At 46.7% G+C, this 15,161-nt stretch overlaps 1 protein-coding gene across 2 annotated transcripts; it reads right to left on the reverse strand.

Moving 5' to 3' along the window:
* Nucleotides 1-674: 674 nt before the first annotated feature.
* Nucleotides 675-14,938, reverse strand: LOC129180438 (lactose-binding lectin l-2-like). 2 transcript variants are annotated; one of them, XM_054774917.1, is made up of 9 exons: nt 14,908-14,938; nt 4,719-4,886; nt 4,575-4,636; nt 2,975-3,016; nt 2,686-2,704; nt 2,522-2,604; nt 1,620-1,742; nt 1,305-1,443; nt 675-1,225 (listed from the first exon to the last, which is right to left on the reverse strand). In XM_054774917.1, the coding sequence occupies exons 4-9, from the start codon at nt 3,008-3,010 to the stop codon at nt 1,077-1,079; spliced, it is 549 nt and encodes a 182-aa protein (XP_054630892.1). In that variant the 5' UTR covers nt 3,011-3,016; nt 4,575-4,636; nt 4,719-4,886; nt 14,908-14,938; the 3' UTR covers nt 675-1,076. The 2 variants fall into 2 exon arrangements, with proteins under 2 accessions (XP_054630892.1, XP_054630894.1); XM_054774919.1 differs by lacking the exon at nt 14,908-14,938 and adding an exon at nt 13,158-13,192.
* Between the last annotated feature and the right edge of the window lie 223 nt (nt 14,939-15,161).

Genomic DNA, 15,161 nt, shown 5'->3' on the forward strand with positions numbered 1-15,161 from the left:
CACGGTGACACCCCTACTTAAACAGCTCAAAGAGTAGCATAATCAAGGGACCGTTTGCAACTCTCATAATCAAGGGACCGTTTGCAACTCTCAAGGTTAATCAAGCGGCAGCTAACATGTTAGCAGGACATCTTCAATGTATCCCTGAACTACATACAACTAACACATCCATCCATGCGCTTATCCTCACTAGCGTTGCGGAGGTGTGCTGGAGCCTATCCCAGCTCACTCTGGGTGAGAGGCAGTGGTCAGCCAAAGGCAGGGCACATGCATTCATGCTCACATTCATACCTATGGACAATGTAGAGTCTCCAATGAAGCTAACATGCATGTTTTTGGAATGTGGGAGGAAACTGGAGTACACAGAAACCCCCCCCCCCACACACACACACACACGGGGAGAACATGCAAACTCCACACAGAGATGCCCTCTTGTATATCTTTCTCCAAGAAAATGCATGCCAGCTTTGTGGTCGAGGTGAAAAAGCCCATCGTTCATATCACCTTCACTCTTGGTCCTTTTTATTTTTCTAACCATTTCAACTTTCTTGTTGAATCATTTGTCAGATTTTTTCTAATATTTTACTCCCACATTCCAAACCCAAATTACAGAGAAAATTACAATGAAATGACATCATTTAACTTTTTAAAACAAACCTTTTTCTTGTTAAAATGCCATTGTTTGTTTCATTTTCTAACTTTCTTCTTGTACATTTTCTTCTCAGAATTTTGTCCTTATTCCCGTAATCATTCTCATCTCGTAACTAACTTTTTATGGTCAGATGACACATTTTTCTTTAACTTTATGACTGATGTTGTGTTTTAGGTGTGTTTCTATTTGTCCTGTCAGATAGCAGCTTGCTATTTGCTGTGTGCATCATTTTAGCTGCTGGCTAATGTAGAAGATCAGCCAATTTCAATAACTGAGTCAGTGAGGTTGAATAAAAATGTGAATGATTATTTTCTGTGTGATGGCTTGTGTTAGCTCCTCAACTGCAAACAGGACGAGCTTTAGTTTGCAAATTGGCGTCGTGCAGGTTGTTAGGGATCATGTGCTCGTCCATGATGATTAGCATTCATTCAAGCAACTGAATTGAAGGCAGAGTGGTGATCTTTCGTGCCGACGTCTTTGAAGGAGCAGCCGGATCACACAGCCGAGACCATCCCCAGAACTTCTGACAAATAAATTGTTGATTGTAAATGCAGTTGCCCTCAAAGAGTCCGCCTGTGAAGAAATCAAAAGGTTACAAGATGAAGGGTTGTTAAAATGTTCATCAATCATGACTGCATTTCTGCAACCTTACCCGAGTACATCTGCACACAGTCTCTTTTACCAAGCCGGTTATCAGGCGCGTCTGGTCCCCATATAGCATCCTTGCTGTCCCCCTCGCCGTCCTTCTTCACACTAAATGTGGAACCATCAACCCATCTCCACACACCGCTCTGAAAAATGAAAGGAAGAGTTGAAGCTATGAAATTGGCGTCCTGTTGAGCAGTGCTGACCTTTTTTCTCATGAGAGTTACTTTTCCAACATGAACATCTTCATAGATGATTCCTACAACACTGGCGTACATGTTGGTGTACACAACACACGTCTACAAAAACCAGCATGTCTTACCTCTTTGTAGCCCCCAACCCATACCCAAGTATTCCATCTTCTACCCGTCAAACCGTAGAGGAAGTCAAACGTGGCTTTGGTGGGAACTGAGGCCAAGTGTCCATCATTGGCTCGGCAGTCGTTCTGAAAAAGCCAAAGAGGACAGGATAAGATTGGCATCACAACTGTGGCTGTAGGCAACCTCCTAATGGAGTTTATGAAATCCACAGGATGGCGGTAGCTGCATTCAAGGTAGCATCCAGCAGCTTTATCTAGCTCTGATTGTCACGTAAGGCGTGGCTACTATGGAAGTGGTGCCATTGGAAGCGTACAGGAAGTGCTTCATGCACACCGTAGGCCCCGCAATCCAAGCTGGGGGGGTGACGTGTGTATGTTTTGAATGTGTTGAGTTGAACAGCTGTGGCACCGCGTTCACGTCCAAGCACAAGCTGTACCAAGTCTACATTTCATCAAATGTAAGCCAGGCGTATTGGTGAGCACGTACTGGAAGATGAAGGGTGAAGCGGGTGTCTTGATCATTAGTAATGCTGCATGGCCATCGCAACACACCTCATACGTAGTGCTGGGCTGCAATATCGTGCATGGTCTCGTCTCAGGAGTAGATGTGCCACGGTAGTTTTCACATCTCAGACCAAACAGCCTGTATTTGCCGTCCACTGGCTGGGAAGAAGGAAGCCTGAGCTTCCCTACTTAGGCTGCAGCTCCGACAACCCGACCCAAATAACAGCAGAAGATTAAGTCTGGTGCTGTTTCCCATTCAAAGCATGCAGTAAATGCTTTTTCTTCAAGGGTACTTTGCATATTGAAATGATACATGTGCGTGCATCCTGTTGAACAAATATTTTTTTGTGGTTGGGGAGAAATGAGCAAGGACATTGAAGGATTAAAAAGGGCTGGCATACCTCAGCATCATGCCAGGTCTTCTTATTGTCAACAAACAGGTAACATCCTCCCTCATGGTAACGCCACGGCAGACGGCACCCGCCTGTGACAATAAAAGATTTAAGAAAAAGCAGCAAACACAAGGGAGCATTGATTGTAAACATAAATTGATTGACATGCTAACCTGCTGTCATCAGAAGATCCTGTGAATATAAAACAAACTGATTCAACTGAAGCTTTTCTTTTGCTTGACTCATCTTACTCTTCCTGTCAGTAATAGCTGAGACATCATGAAGGGCTCATCTGTCTACTCCTGTTGGGACATGCTCACTTGTGCTTTCTGTCATTTTCCAACTATTTGAACTTTGTTGTCAATTCAACTTTATTCCCCTAATATTTTTACTTCATTCTCATAACATTCTAACTTTTCCTGCAACCTACAATTTTAAATGGTAACATTTTCAGACAAATACCTTCAATTCCTGAGCCATCTCCTTCACATATCCCATCAGGCCCTGCAGGAGTACATGTTACACCTTGTCAAGCTGCGTTTATGTGTAGAGCACGACAATAGTACACGTGACGTGCATGGCTCCCGCATGCATCTCAATACAGATAAGACTAAAGAGATGATCATCGACCCAAGAACAAGGGAAAAGGAGCCGCATAGACCCCTGTTTATTGATGAGACTGCGGTGGAGAGGGTGAAAACCTTCAAGTTCCTTGGCACACACATCAGCGAGGACCTCACCTGGTCTCACAACACCCAACAAATTCTGAAGAAGTCCCAAAGGAGACTGTACTTCCTGAGAGGACTGAGGAAATTTGGCATGTCCACCACAATCCTGAGTTGCTTCTACAGATGCACTATGGAAAGTGTCCTTACCGCCTCCATCACTGTTTGGTACGGTAACTGTACAACACGTGATAGGAAGGCACTCCAGCGGGTGATCAAGACCTCACAGAACATTGTTGGGGCAGCCCTCCCCTCACTGCAAGACATTTATAAAACTAGAGTCCTACGAAGAACACACAACCTCATCAAGGACAGCACACATCCACAACACTCATTATTCACACTCCTACCGTCAGGCAGACGCTACAGGAGTTTGAAGTCCAGAACCACAAGGCTGGCAAACAGCTTTTACCCACAGGCCATCAGGCTCCTCAACGAAGCACTCGCACACGCCGCACGCAACACACGCACACACTCATAGCACTTTATTTATTTATTTATTTGTATTATTTACTTGTATTAATGTCTCTTCTGTTGTTGTTGCTTAATTTATTGGTATATATGTTTATGTGTTTATGTTTCTTATGTTCTTATTCTTTCATTTGTTTTCTTTCTTTTCTTGGGAGAATGAACAGAATAAGATTTTCATTGCATGGTATAACTGCTGTTGTACTGTGCACATGACAATAAAACTCTCTTGAATCTTGAATCTTGAATGGGTGTGCATTGTCACCACCACTTCCTGCACCCATGAAGCAGTCTCAGTGTTATTCGGTCCCGCGTGACGCCACGCAACAGTAGGCATTATTCTTCTCTTCATTCATTCAGGACCTACTTGAGAATTTACATTATTTTGTGGTTCCTGTCTATGTACGTAAATAAAGTACCCATGTGTGTGTTTACCTTCATCCTACTTAGTACTCCCAAACCATACTCAGGGAAGGCTTCATTGAACCCCTGCAGTAGGACATGTTGTGGGTCACTATATGGTCTACTTCCTGCGTTCAAGTGCACTGCGTATTTCTGACAGCTGAATCTGCTGTTTTTTTAAATGAAACATGCAAGTAGTCAAGAGGAATGTAGCGTGTAGCGTCCAATCAGGACTAACGTAAAGGTTCCTAGCTAGCACAGGTTGCAGGGGGAACATGAGAGCCACTCATGTTCACTAACGAGTCTTCAATAAAGCCAAGTAATGTTCAATGCTGGGCTTTCTAAAAGAATATGTATTTCTAATAGAAACAAAGTGTTTGCTGGACCTTTTGGAACACAAAGACCAAAACTGACGTTCCGCCGTAATATATACTGTAAATAATAAAACATCAAGTGTTTCTTTTTACATGAATAGTCTTGTTCAACTCGGCCACGTCGTCGTGGGTCCATCCTGGTGATCTGTCTGTCCCTGTAGAAGACATGTTGTGGGTCACTACACTCCAGTCCTTCCTGTACATGCATGGGAATAAAGTATCCATTTGTGCTTTTACCTCGCCCTTCACTGCTTCAGCCAGTGGCATGGCGATGAAGAGGAGTCCAATCACGAAGGTCAAGCGGATGGTGGCCACCGGGAAGACGAAGGCCTTTGGAGGCTTCTTGCCCGCCATGTCCAGCTTGCTCTGCATGTTGCTAGTTGTTGTGTGATGAGTGTCTCTGTCCTGGAGAAGATGGAAGAGTGGAAGAGGACGCTTGATCGCTTGATCAACTCAACTCCGCTGGCTTTTATTTTCTATTTATTTACAGGAGCCTGTCAGCTTAGCTTGTTGAACATGTCTTCATATTTACATCAGCATTCTTTGCTTGTTCAAGCCATTTTTAGATCTACAATTGAGCTAAATTGGCTAGGAATAGGCAAATGGGTATGAATACCAGCGTGAATGCTTGTTTGTCCACATGTGCCCTGCCTCTCACCTGGGATAGGCTCCAGCATGAGGATAAGCGGTATAAAAATGGATGGGGGAAAAGTCAATTATTAACATCAACTTCAATCTTTGCTTTTCTTTTTTCAATTTTCAATAATTAAAATTTTTGTCTTAATATTTTCTTGTCGCAATATTTTGACTTTATTCCCATAATATGACTTATTTTCCTAATAGTAAAATTGAAAAAACAGCTGCGTGACACAAATGGCCCCTGGGCCGCACTTTGGACACAGCTGCCTGAATCTCAGGGTGGGTGCCAGTCATGTGGTTCAAATCCTGGTTTTGTTTTGCTTGTTTGATAGTTAAGGCCATTTTATTTTCTTAACATGCTAGGTCTTTTATTTTGTCAAGCACTAAAACTATCCCATATCGAAATGACTAACATGTGCTCCAAAAGACTTCCAGCTAAAAACACGGGTCGTCACTTGACTGAAACGTGGTTGATTCAATGCTGCACTCATCCAGATGACCCTCAGCAGCCCCCACTAAGTTGTCTTTGTTCTAGCTGCTTTTCATCACTTTGAAATCAAAACATGCACTTATCCCGCACACACGCCACGTTCCAACGTGCGGACGTGACACATCAGCGGCAATCTTACAAGAATTGGGGGAAAAAAGAAAAAAAAACCTGAAAAAGTTGTAAATTTAGGAGAACATAACATTATGAGGAATAATTCATTCGCATAAAGTTGAAATATTAAAATATTAAAAAAAAAAAGATGAAACAACAAATCAAGTTTAATAAAGTCAAAGTGTTGTCGGCACAATGTCATAATTAAGACAAAAAAAGCAGAAATGTGAAACAGCTGTAACTTTACAATAATGTCAAAATATTGACAAAAGTTCTCAGAATAAACGTGTAACATTGGGCCTCATTCACGAACATCTTAAAAGTCTTGTTAAGAAGTGTACTTAAGAAGGCGCGGGTTGGAAACTGCGCCGCATTCACGACACGTTCTTCAGTAGGGATAATCGTTGGCACCGGTGTTGTTATGAACGGCCAAGGCCGTGATGCAGGAATCCAAAATGCAGAGTCGAATAGGTGAAAACAGAAAAGGTCTTTAATACAAAAATGGATAACAAAAAGGTACCAAAAACCACACAAGAAACAAAGTACAACCAAAATACATCCGGACCTAGTCGCGGGAAACAGTAACAAAAAACACTGCTAGCAAGGTGAGCTGAGCAGGGAAAAATACAGACAAGAACAAAAAGAGCTGCTAACAAAAAACTAGCAGAAGTACCAAAGAATACAGCTACTGCTGAAGACGTCAAGCAGGCAGGTAGGTACTTACAGGTGAGCAGAGCGAGGGTCAGAAAGCCAAAACACAATGCACAAGAACAAGCTGGAAGGAGCTGAACAGGGTGTAGCAAAGGGACAATCTGGCACTGAACCTAGCATTGCACACAGCTTAAATAGCACAACTAATCAGGCACAGGTGAAGATGATTAGCTCATCAGGGTGCTCAGGAGTGTGCTGCAACAGAGAAACAGTAGAAGGCAGTACCGCAGCACACAATCCTGACAGTATCCCCCCCTTTTATAAGACGCCCCCTGGCGGCATACCTGGTTTATTGGGGTGAGCGGAGTGGAAGTCGGAAATGAGAGAGGGATCCAGGATACGGGAGCAGGCGACCCAGGAGCGCTCTTCTGGTCCATATCCCTCCCAGTCGACCAAATACTGCACCCCCCTCCCCCTTCTTCTCGAATCTAATAAGGCTCTCACCGTGTACGCGGGCTGACCGTCGATGATGCGGGGCGGGGGTGGAGCCTCGACCGAAGGGCACAGTGGACTGGTAGCGACAGGCTTGATGCAGGAGACGTGGAAGACTGGGTGGACTTTAAGAGCCGGTGGGAGCTCCAGCTTGACAGCTGACTTGTTAACTATTGCCTTGATCTTGTAAGGTCCCACGAACCTTGGAGCCAGCTTCCGAGAGGTCCCTGCAAGCGGAAGGTCTTTAGAAGACAGCCATACCTCCATCCCAGGCTGGTAATCAGGTGCGGGAACCCGGTGCCTGTCAGCAATCCGGCGGTTGTGTTCTGCTGTACGTGTTAATGCAGCCCGGGTCTCTCGCCAGATGCGTCGGGCACGTCGTAGGTGTACATGAACTGCCGGGACGGTAATTTCTGCTTCCTGGGAGGGGAAAAGCGGGGGCTGGTAACCAAAAACAGTCTTGAAGGGTGACATACCTGTCGCCGAGCAGGGTAACGAGTTGTGGGCATACTCGATCCAGGGGAGGTGGGTCGACCAGGAGGAGGGGTGTCGATGACAAACGCACCTGAGTGCTGCTTCCAAGTCCTGGTTGGCCCGCTCCGTCTGGCCGTTGGACTGAGGGTGGTAACCAGAAGAAAGACTAACGGTCGCCCCCAATGCCTTATTAAATGCCCGCCACACTCTTGAAGCAAATTGAGGCCCTCTGTCCGAAACAATGTCTGCAGGTATCCCGTGTAGGCGGAAGACGTGCCTCACCAACAGTTTAGCTGTCTCTAGGGCCGTGGGCAACTTGGGGAGCGACACAAAATGCGCCATCTTCGAAAACCTGTCCACGATATTGAGTATGACGGTCCGGCCATATGACGAGGGTAATCCAGTGATGAAGTCCATTGCGATGTGGGACCATGGCCGACCAGGGACAGGTAACGGCTGAAGCAAACCGGCAGGAGGGCGATGGGAAGCTTTACCTCTGGCGCAGACGGAGCAGGCGGCGACAAACTTCTTCACGTCAGCTGTCATGGTAGGCCACCAGAACCTTTGGGAGACCAGGAATAGGGTTCGTCGAATCCCCGGGTGGCAGGCAATCTTAGACGAGTGACCCCACAGCAGCACCTCGGATCTGAGTCGTTCAGGAACAAACAATCTCCCCTCTGGGCACCCCTCTGGTAGTTCCGTCTGTCCCGCTGCCTCTGAGACCTTCCTCTCCACCTCCCACTGGAGGGCGCCGAGTATCCGGGCGACAGGTACGATTGTCTCCGGTGGTGAGTCCGACTCCACCGGGGAAAAGATCCTAGATAGTGCATCAGGCTTAATATTCCGTGATCCAGGTCTGTAAGTGATAGAGAAGTTAAACCTTGTTAAGAACAGTGACCATCTGGCTTGGCGAGAGTTGAGTCTGTGCGCTGAGCGTATATATGCCAGGTTCTTGTGGTCCGTAATAACTACCAACGGCTGGGCTGCACCCTCCAGCCAATGTCTCCACTCCCGCAGCGCGAGCACAATGGCCAGCAGTTCCCGATTGCCCACATCATAATTTCTCTCTGCCGAGGTGAGGCGACGTGAGAAAAAGGCACACGGGTGCAGCTTCTGGTCGACTGGTGAGCGCTGGGATAGAACCGCCCCCACTCCCGTATCCGAGGCATCAACCTCAACGATAAACTGCAAGGCAGGATCAGGGTGAGTAAGGACAGGGGCAGACGTAAACAGTGCTTTAAGCTTGGTAAACGCTTCCTCAGCTTCGGGAGACCATACAAAGGGAACCTTTACTGATGTAAGCCTTGTCAGAGGTTCTGCCTTTATGCTGAAATTACGAATGAACTTCCGGTAGAAGTTCGCGAACCCCAAGAACCTCTGCAAGTGCTTCCTTGATTTGGGAGAAGGCCAATCGACCACCGCCTGGATCTTGGCGGGATCGTCTCTTAACTTGTCCTTCTCCACTATAAACCCTAAAAAGGACACGGATGTGGTATGAAACTCGCACTTCTCCGCCTTGACAAAAAGGCGATTCTCCAACAGCCGCTGAAGGATGCGGCGTACGTGCTGGATATGCTCCTGGAGGGAATTAGAAAAAATCAGGATGTCGTCTAGGTAAACAAAACAGCAGTGGTTAATCATATCCCTAAGTATATCATTTATTAAACACTGGAATACGGCGGGTGCGTTGGTAAGGCCGAAGGGCATAACAAGATACTCGAAGTGACCGAGTGGCGTATTAAAAGCCGTCTTCCACTCGTCCCCCTCTTTGATTCGAACCAGGTGGTAAGCATTCCTAAGGTCGAGTTTGGAAAAGATCTTGGCCGAATGAAGAGACGAAAAGGCGGAGTCCATGAGAGGAAGCGGGTAACGGTTCTTAATGGTAATGTCATTAAGGCCGCGAAAATCAATACAAGGCCGTAGAGACTTATCCTTCTTTTCGACAAAGAAAAAGCCGGCCCCAAGTGGAGAGGACGAGGGGCGAATAAGTCCGGCAGCTAGAGAGGAAGCAATGTATTCCTTGAGCGCAAGTTGCTCGGGTCCAGAGATGCTATAAAGCCTAGCATTGGGTAATGGTGCTCCCGGAAGGAGTTCAATAGCGCAGTCATATGGACGATGGGGGGGAAAACTCTGAGCTCTATCCTTGCTAAATACCATGCGGAGGTCATGATAGACGTCGGGAACACCAGTGACATCAATCTTCTCAGTGTTCCTAGGTTTACCTGAAACTGTGGGTACCGCGGAACGTAAGCAACTAGCAAAACAGTGACTGCCCCAATTAACTATCTGTCCCCTCGTCCAATCCACCGTCGGGTTATGAATCTGGAGCCAAGTGAGACCTAGAACTACGGGCGCGGATTGAGACGGAGCGATAAAAAAACTAATGGATTCATGGTGGTTGCCAGACAATTGAAGAGATAACGGAACGGTTCTATGAGTGACTACCGCCAAGGGGCGTCCATCCAGTGAGTGAACCTCCTTATGGTCTCTCAACTCAACCCCCTGAATGCCATGTTCCTTAACAAAATTAGAGTCAATAAAGCAATCATCCGCCCCAGAATCGACTAATGCAGAAATCCGAACATTGACGCCCCCCCCCGTAATGAGTCCAGTCACCTGTAGTCTCTTAAAGACTGCTGGAGTCGGAGCCGACGCCGGAGGCATTTCAGCATACTCACAACGGTCCTGCGTAGGCTGATTCTCCCTCGACTTAGATACGGCGGTCGATCCTGCGCCAGTCTCCTTAATAACGTCAGGAGGAGATCCGGCGCGGCGTGCCGGTCGCGCGGGGCATCTGTTGATGGTGTGGTTGGGTTCGCCGCAGTACAGGCAAAGGCGGAGTCGTAGTCTCCGCGACCTCTCCGCAGCAGACAGGCGTCTTCCCCCGAGTTGCATGGGCTCCGCAATCTCCTCGGTGGCCGCCGTTGATGGGACTCCCTCTGTTCCGCTGGTTCCGGAAGTTAGTGGTATCAGCCGAAACTCCTGACGGTGGTTCTTGGCTGATCCTGCAGGTAGTCCCTCACTGCGTTCGCGATCACGTTCCCGGAGGCGATTATCCAGCCGTATGGCTAGGTCGACAAGCTCGTTGAGCGTGGTGGTGAACTCCCTCACTGCCAGCTCATCCTTGATCCGCTCGTTAAGAGCCTTGCGAAATATTCCGCGGAGAGCCTCCTCATCATATCGGCTTTCTGCCGCCAGCACTCTAAAGTCCACAGAAAAAGCCGCTACCGAGCGTTTGCCCTGTCGTAGGTCCAACAATTGGTTACCGGCCTCCCTACTACGGATAGGGTGATCGAAGACCTGCCGTAGCTCCTCCAAAAAAACAGGATAGGAGGTGCGTAACTCCGGCTTAGCTTTGCTCACCGCTATAGCCCACGCTGCTGCTTCATCAGTAAGTAGGCTCATTATAAACGCTATCTTGGCCTGGTCGGAATAGTAAGTGCTGGGTTGTTGGTCAAAAATCAGGGTACACTGGTGTAAAAATTGTCTGCAATCCATAGATTCCCCCGAAAAGCGTGGGGGGGGTGGGAGGCTAGGCTCGCGACTATTACTGCTGCTGGCAGCAGGTGCGATTCGAACAACCTCTGATGAGGGAGCTGCACCCTCCGACTGTCCTGGGTGAGAGCCAAGTCCCAGATGCTGCTCAATAGCGCTAATGCTAGTGGCGAGGGCGGCCAGGGACTCCATAACTCCCCGGAGGGATTGCTCATGGCTGCCGACGAGCGCACCTTGTTGGGATAGTGCGGCCTTTATATGTGCGAACTCTGCGGATTCCATGTTTGGCCAGATTGTTCTGTTATGAACGGCCAAGGCCGTGATGCAGGAATCCAAAATGCAGAGTCGAATAGGTGAAAACAGAAAAGGTCTTTAATACAAAAATGGATAACAAAAAGGTACCAAAAACCACACAAGAAACAAAGTACAACCAAAATACATCCGGACCTAGTCGCGGGAAACAGTAACAAAAAACACTGCTAGCAAGGTGAGCTGAGCAGGGAAAAATACAGACAAGAACAAAAAGAGCTGCTAACAAAAAACTAGCAGAAGTACCAAAGAATACAGCTACTGCTGAAGACGTCAAGCAGGCAGGTAGGTACTTACAGGTGAGCAGAGCGAGGGTCAGAAAGCCAAAACACAATGCACAAGAACAAGCTGGAAGGAGCTGAACAGGGAGTAGCAAAGGGACAATCTGGCACTGAACCTAGCATTGCACACAGCTTAAATAGCACAACTAATCAGGCACAGGTGAAGATGATTAGCTCATCAGGGTGCTCAGGAGTGTGCTGCAACAGAGAAACAGTAGAAGGCAGTACCGCAGCACACAATCCTGACAGGTGTTCTTAGGTTGATGAATGCCAACTGCGATGCCCGTGCATGTGAGCCCTAATTTGCATAGGTCACCGCCTATGATTTCCTATAAAAGGTAAAAAATGTGCTGTGCGCAACAGGCAGCTGGAGGCGGAGATGGCAACGCGCAAGGGCAAGACTGAGGAGCAGCTGGACAACAAACAGAAGAAAACGTTCAATTGTACTGAAATAGAGGTGCTTTTACAAGGAGTGAGCGAACACAAGACCACCTTATTTTCACGTGTATCCACCGGTCATCAGGCCATCCAAAAAGAGTCGGCATGGAGCACCATTGCAGGAAACATAAATGCCGTTTCCACGGAGAAACGCGCCACCGCAGAGGTTAAAAAGAAGTGTTTTGACTTAAAATAGACTAAAAAAAAAGATTGCACTGCACCGGAGGGATCTGGAGGAAACGGGAGGTGGGCCATCAATCAGAAACCAAACCATTTCGGAAACTCTAGAAAATATTTACACAATCATGATGGAAAAATAAAGTCAAAATACATAGTTTGTGTGTGACAATGTATTTTTTCTGTGGTTACATTTGATTAGACGCTGCCTAATTAATACAGCAGCCCCGTGCTCTGGCTCAAGACGTGGCTGGGGGCGCATGTCGTTATCTGGGGGTGCTACGTGCGCAATAGACACACCACGTTTCATTGCGATGTTATTCTGATGATCCTGAACACCTGCAAGAACAGAGAGGGAAGCCTGAAGCCTGAAGCGGGACATCAAATATTGGTGGCTTTCAGCAAATAAATCTAATGGTCCCTTTACATTCTCTCTCTGCGCAGCGCACGTCCAGCCAGCTACTTTTTTTTTTGATGAATTGGGATTTGAATATATATTTATCCATGGAGTATATTTTAGTTGTTTTGATGATAAATAATTGTTGGGATATTTTATTTGCACTACATTTTTTGGGATCAGGTTGCAAAATCCATCATGAGGGCGATTGCGCATTGAAAGTGCAAGCTTTGCTTGTGCGTAAGAGTCCTCCTGAGCGTTCGTAGAATTTGTTCTTAGATCTAAGAACTGTGAGTTCAGAACACGTTTCGTGAATGCCAAAAATCTTCGTAAGAAGGCTTTAAGAACACGTTTGTGCGTAAGAACGTTTCGTGAATGAGGCCCATTGTGAGTAAGTCATTTATGAACATAGAGTTGAAATATTAAGGAAAATGAAAAAAAAAAGTAATGTGATGATAAAGAAACAAAAGTTGTGACTTTTGGCAAAATTGGGTTGGGAGGGGGGGCCGTCATAATATTGCCAGGAAAATGATTTAAGAAGTGGAAATATTTGAAGCAAAGCTCCTGACTTTCTGATATCACAAAGCTTTTTTTCCTTGCCAAATCCACAACTTCTTAGCATGTTACGAAATATCAAAGTGGAATCCTTGCACTTTTCACTTTGTGGCCCTGGCTGGAAAAGGTTTGGCCAGCCCTGCTTTAGAAGCAATAATAGTTCTTACCTACCAGTTGGCTATCAGGTCAGGATGCTTCCAGTCGCCTGTGCAGCGTCTTCTACAAGTGCAGCCTGCAACGATGGCTGCCTTAAAGCATCATGTCACAGGATAATAAACATGTCCTTGCCATTCCATTGTCTTTCACTTATCCAGGTCACGGTGGTGGGGGCAGACTTCACGGTCCCCACGGCCACCTATTCCGGTTCCACTGGGAGGACAACCAAAGGTGCTCCAGGGCCAGCTTTGAGACATAATCCCTCCAGCGTGTCCTTGGTCTGCTTAGAGGCCTTCTCCTGGCTGGGCATGCCTGGAACACCTCACCAGGGAGGCATCTGGACTAGATGCCCAAACCACCTCGACTGGCTCCTCTCCATGTCGAAGGAGCAGCAGACTTTCCCAGGAAGGCTGAGGAGTGTGACACCCCCCGCCTCCCTTCTTGAAAAGGGGGACCGCCACCCCGGCCTGCCAACTGTGGTATTGCACATTACTAGTCTACTGGATTCACTCGTCACATGTGCAACAAGGTCCACGCAGGCGTGCATTAAGTGAAACAACAAAAGATTCACCATCTTGACCCACATTTCTACCGGTGTTGCTACATGATACGCAGCGGAAACATGATCGGTTCTGCACACACGAGACATCAAGGACAAGATAAACGTCATTATCCTGAAGGGGCAATTTGTTCTACGGCTAGCAGTATCACACACAGACAACATGAATTAACAAGACAACATTACAGTTCTTCACCACAACAGTGGCTGCATCGTTCCAAGATATTTGTACTGCTGAACCACCTCATCAACAACAGGTGAGAAGACTGTAGGATTCTTCCTCAGCTCTACTATCATCTTCGTTTTGGCAGATTCACCTTTAAGAAGGACATGCTACACCAGGCCACAAATTCAGACAATACAGGGCCATGATCAGAGTCATCATCTGCAAGTGTGACGATATGCCACCCCAGGCATGGAGTTTGCCACTAATTGGTATACAAGACAAATAAGAGGAGAGAGGACACCCCTGTGGCGACCCAGTGGGTATGTCACTTCCTCCACTCGCCAATTTTTACCCAAGCGCTTCTGTGACGTCACGTGCTGCGATTTCTATTTAATAGAAATGAGCAATAACCATATTTAATATGTCATATTGCAGCTTCTTTTTAGTCACTTATTGCCGGCACCAACCACGTCACATATCCCATCTGCCAAGTTCTTTTGGGCTTTACGCACTTGAAAAGGCCCAAAAGATTGTCGAGGACGCGTCAACTCAACTCCAGCAAATGTTCTTGAAATGTATTTCACCTATTCACAGGAGAACAGGTAAGGTTGCTAACCTTCCAATCAAAGAGGAATAGCATTAAATGATGACTTACACGGTTTGTAATTTAGGAACAATAGCAGCTGGTACATACCAGTGGTCTCTGTCTTCTCTTGTTACAATAGTCGTAGTACTTTCATCGTAATTGGCAACCTCTTTGATGAAAACACGTAAGTCACGTGACGCTTATTTTCAACAAATACGTCAAATTCGACCCAACAACATCCATCGACACTTCCGATAACCACAAAGTCAACACGTAGAACTGATCGTGAAGTGACACGCAGCAACCAAACGAAGCACATGAAAATAATAAGCTTGCCGAATATTGGCAAGACCGGCAGCAAAGCGTCAAGATGACCACACGTGTTCACCAGCATCAGTGAAAGTTGATAAGTTGTTAGCAAAGAGCACCAACAGTAAATGTTCTTATTACCTGTTGCGTCCACAGTCCAGTCCGAGCCAACAAGCAGTACTTGGAATGCAGCCTCCGAGCACAGCTTGTTAGCAAACTTTCATGTTGATAAAGGTGACGTCACGACGTCATTTCAAGGCATGAAAGATCCGTTTCACTCACATCGTCACTGCCACCACTCATACCACACATTAAAGATCATCTTTTATCATACGCTTGCTTTGATACGGGCGTTTGGGGGGGCTCACCCATCACGGAAGCTATTGATAAAATGA

Source organism: Dunckerocampus dactyliophorus, chromosome 4, assembly GCF_027744805.1.
Source record: "Dunckerocampus dactyliophorus isolate RoL2022-P2 chromosome 4, RoL_Ddac_1.1, whole genome shotgun sequence".
Classification (NCBI taxonomy): Eukaryota; Metazoa; Chordata; class Actinopteri; order Syngnathiformes; family Syngnathidae; genus Dunckerocampus; species Dunckerocampus dactyliophorus.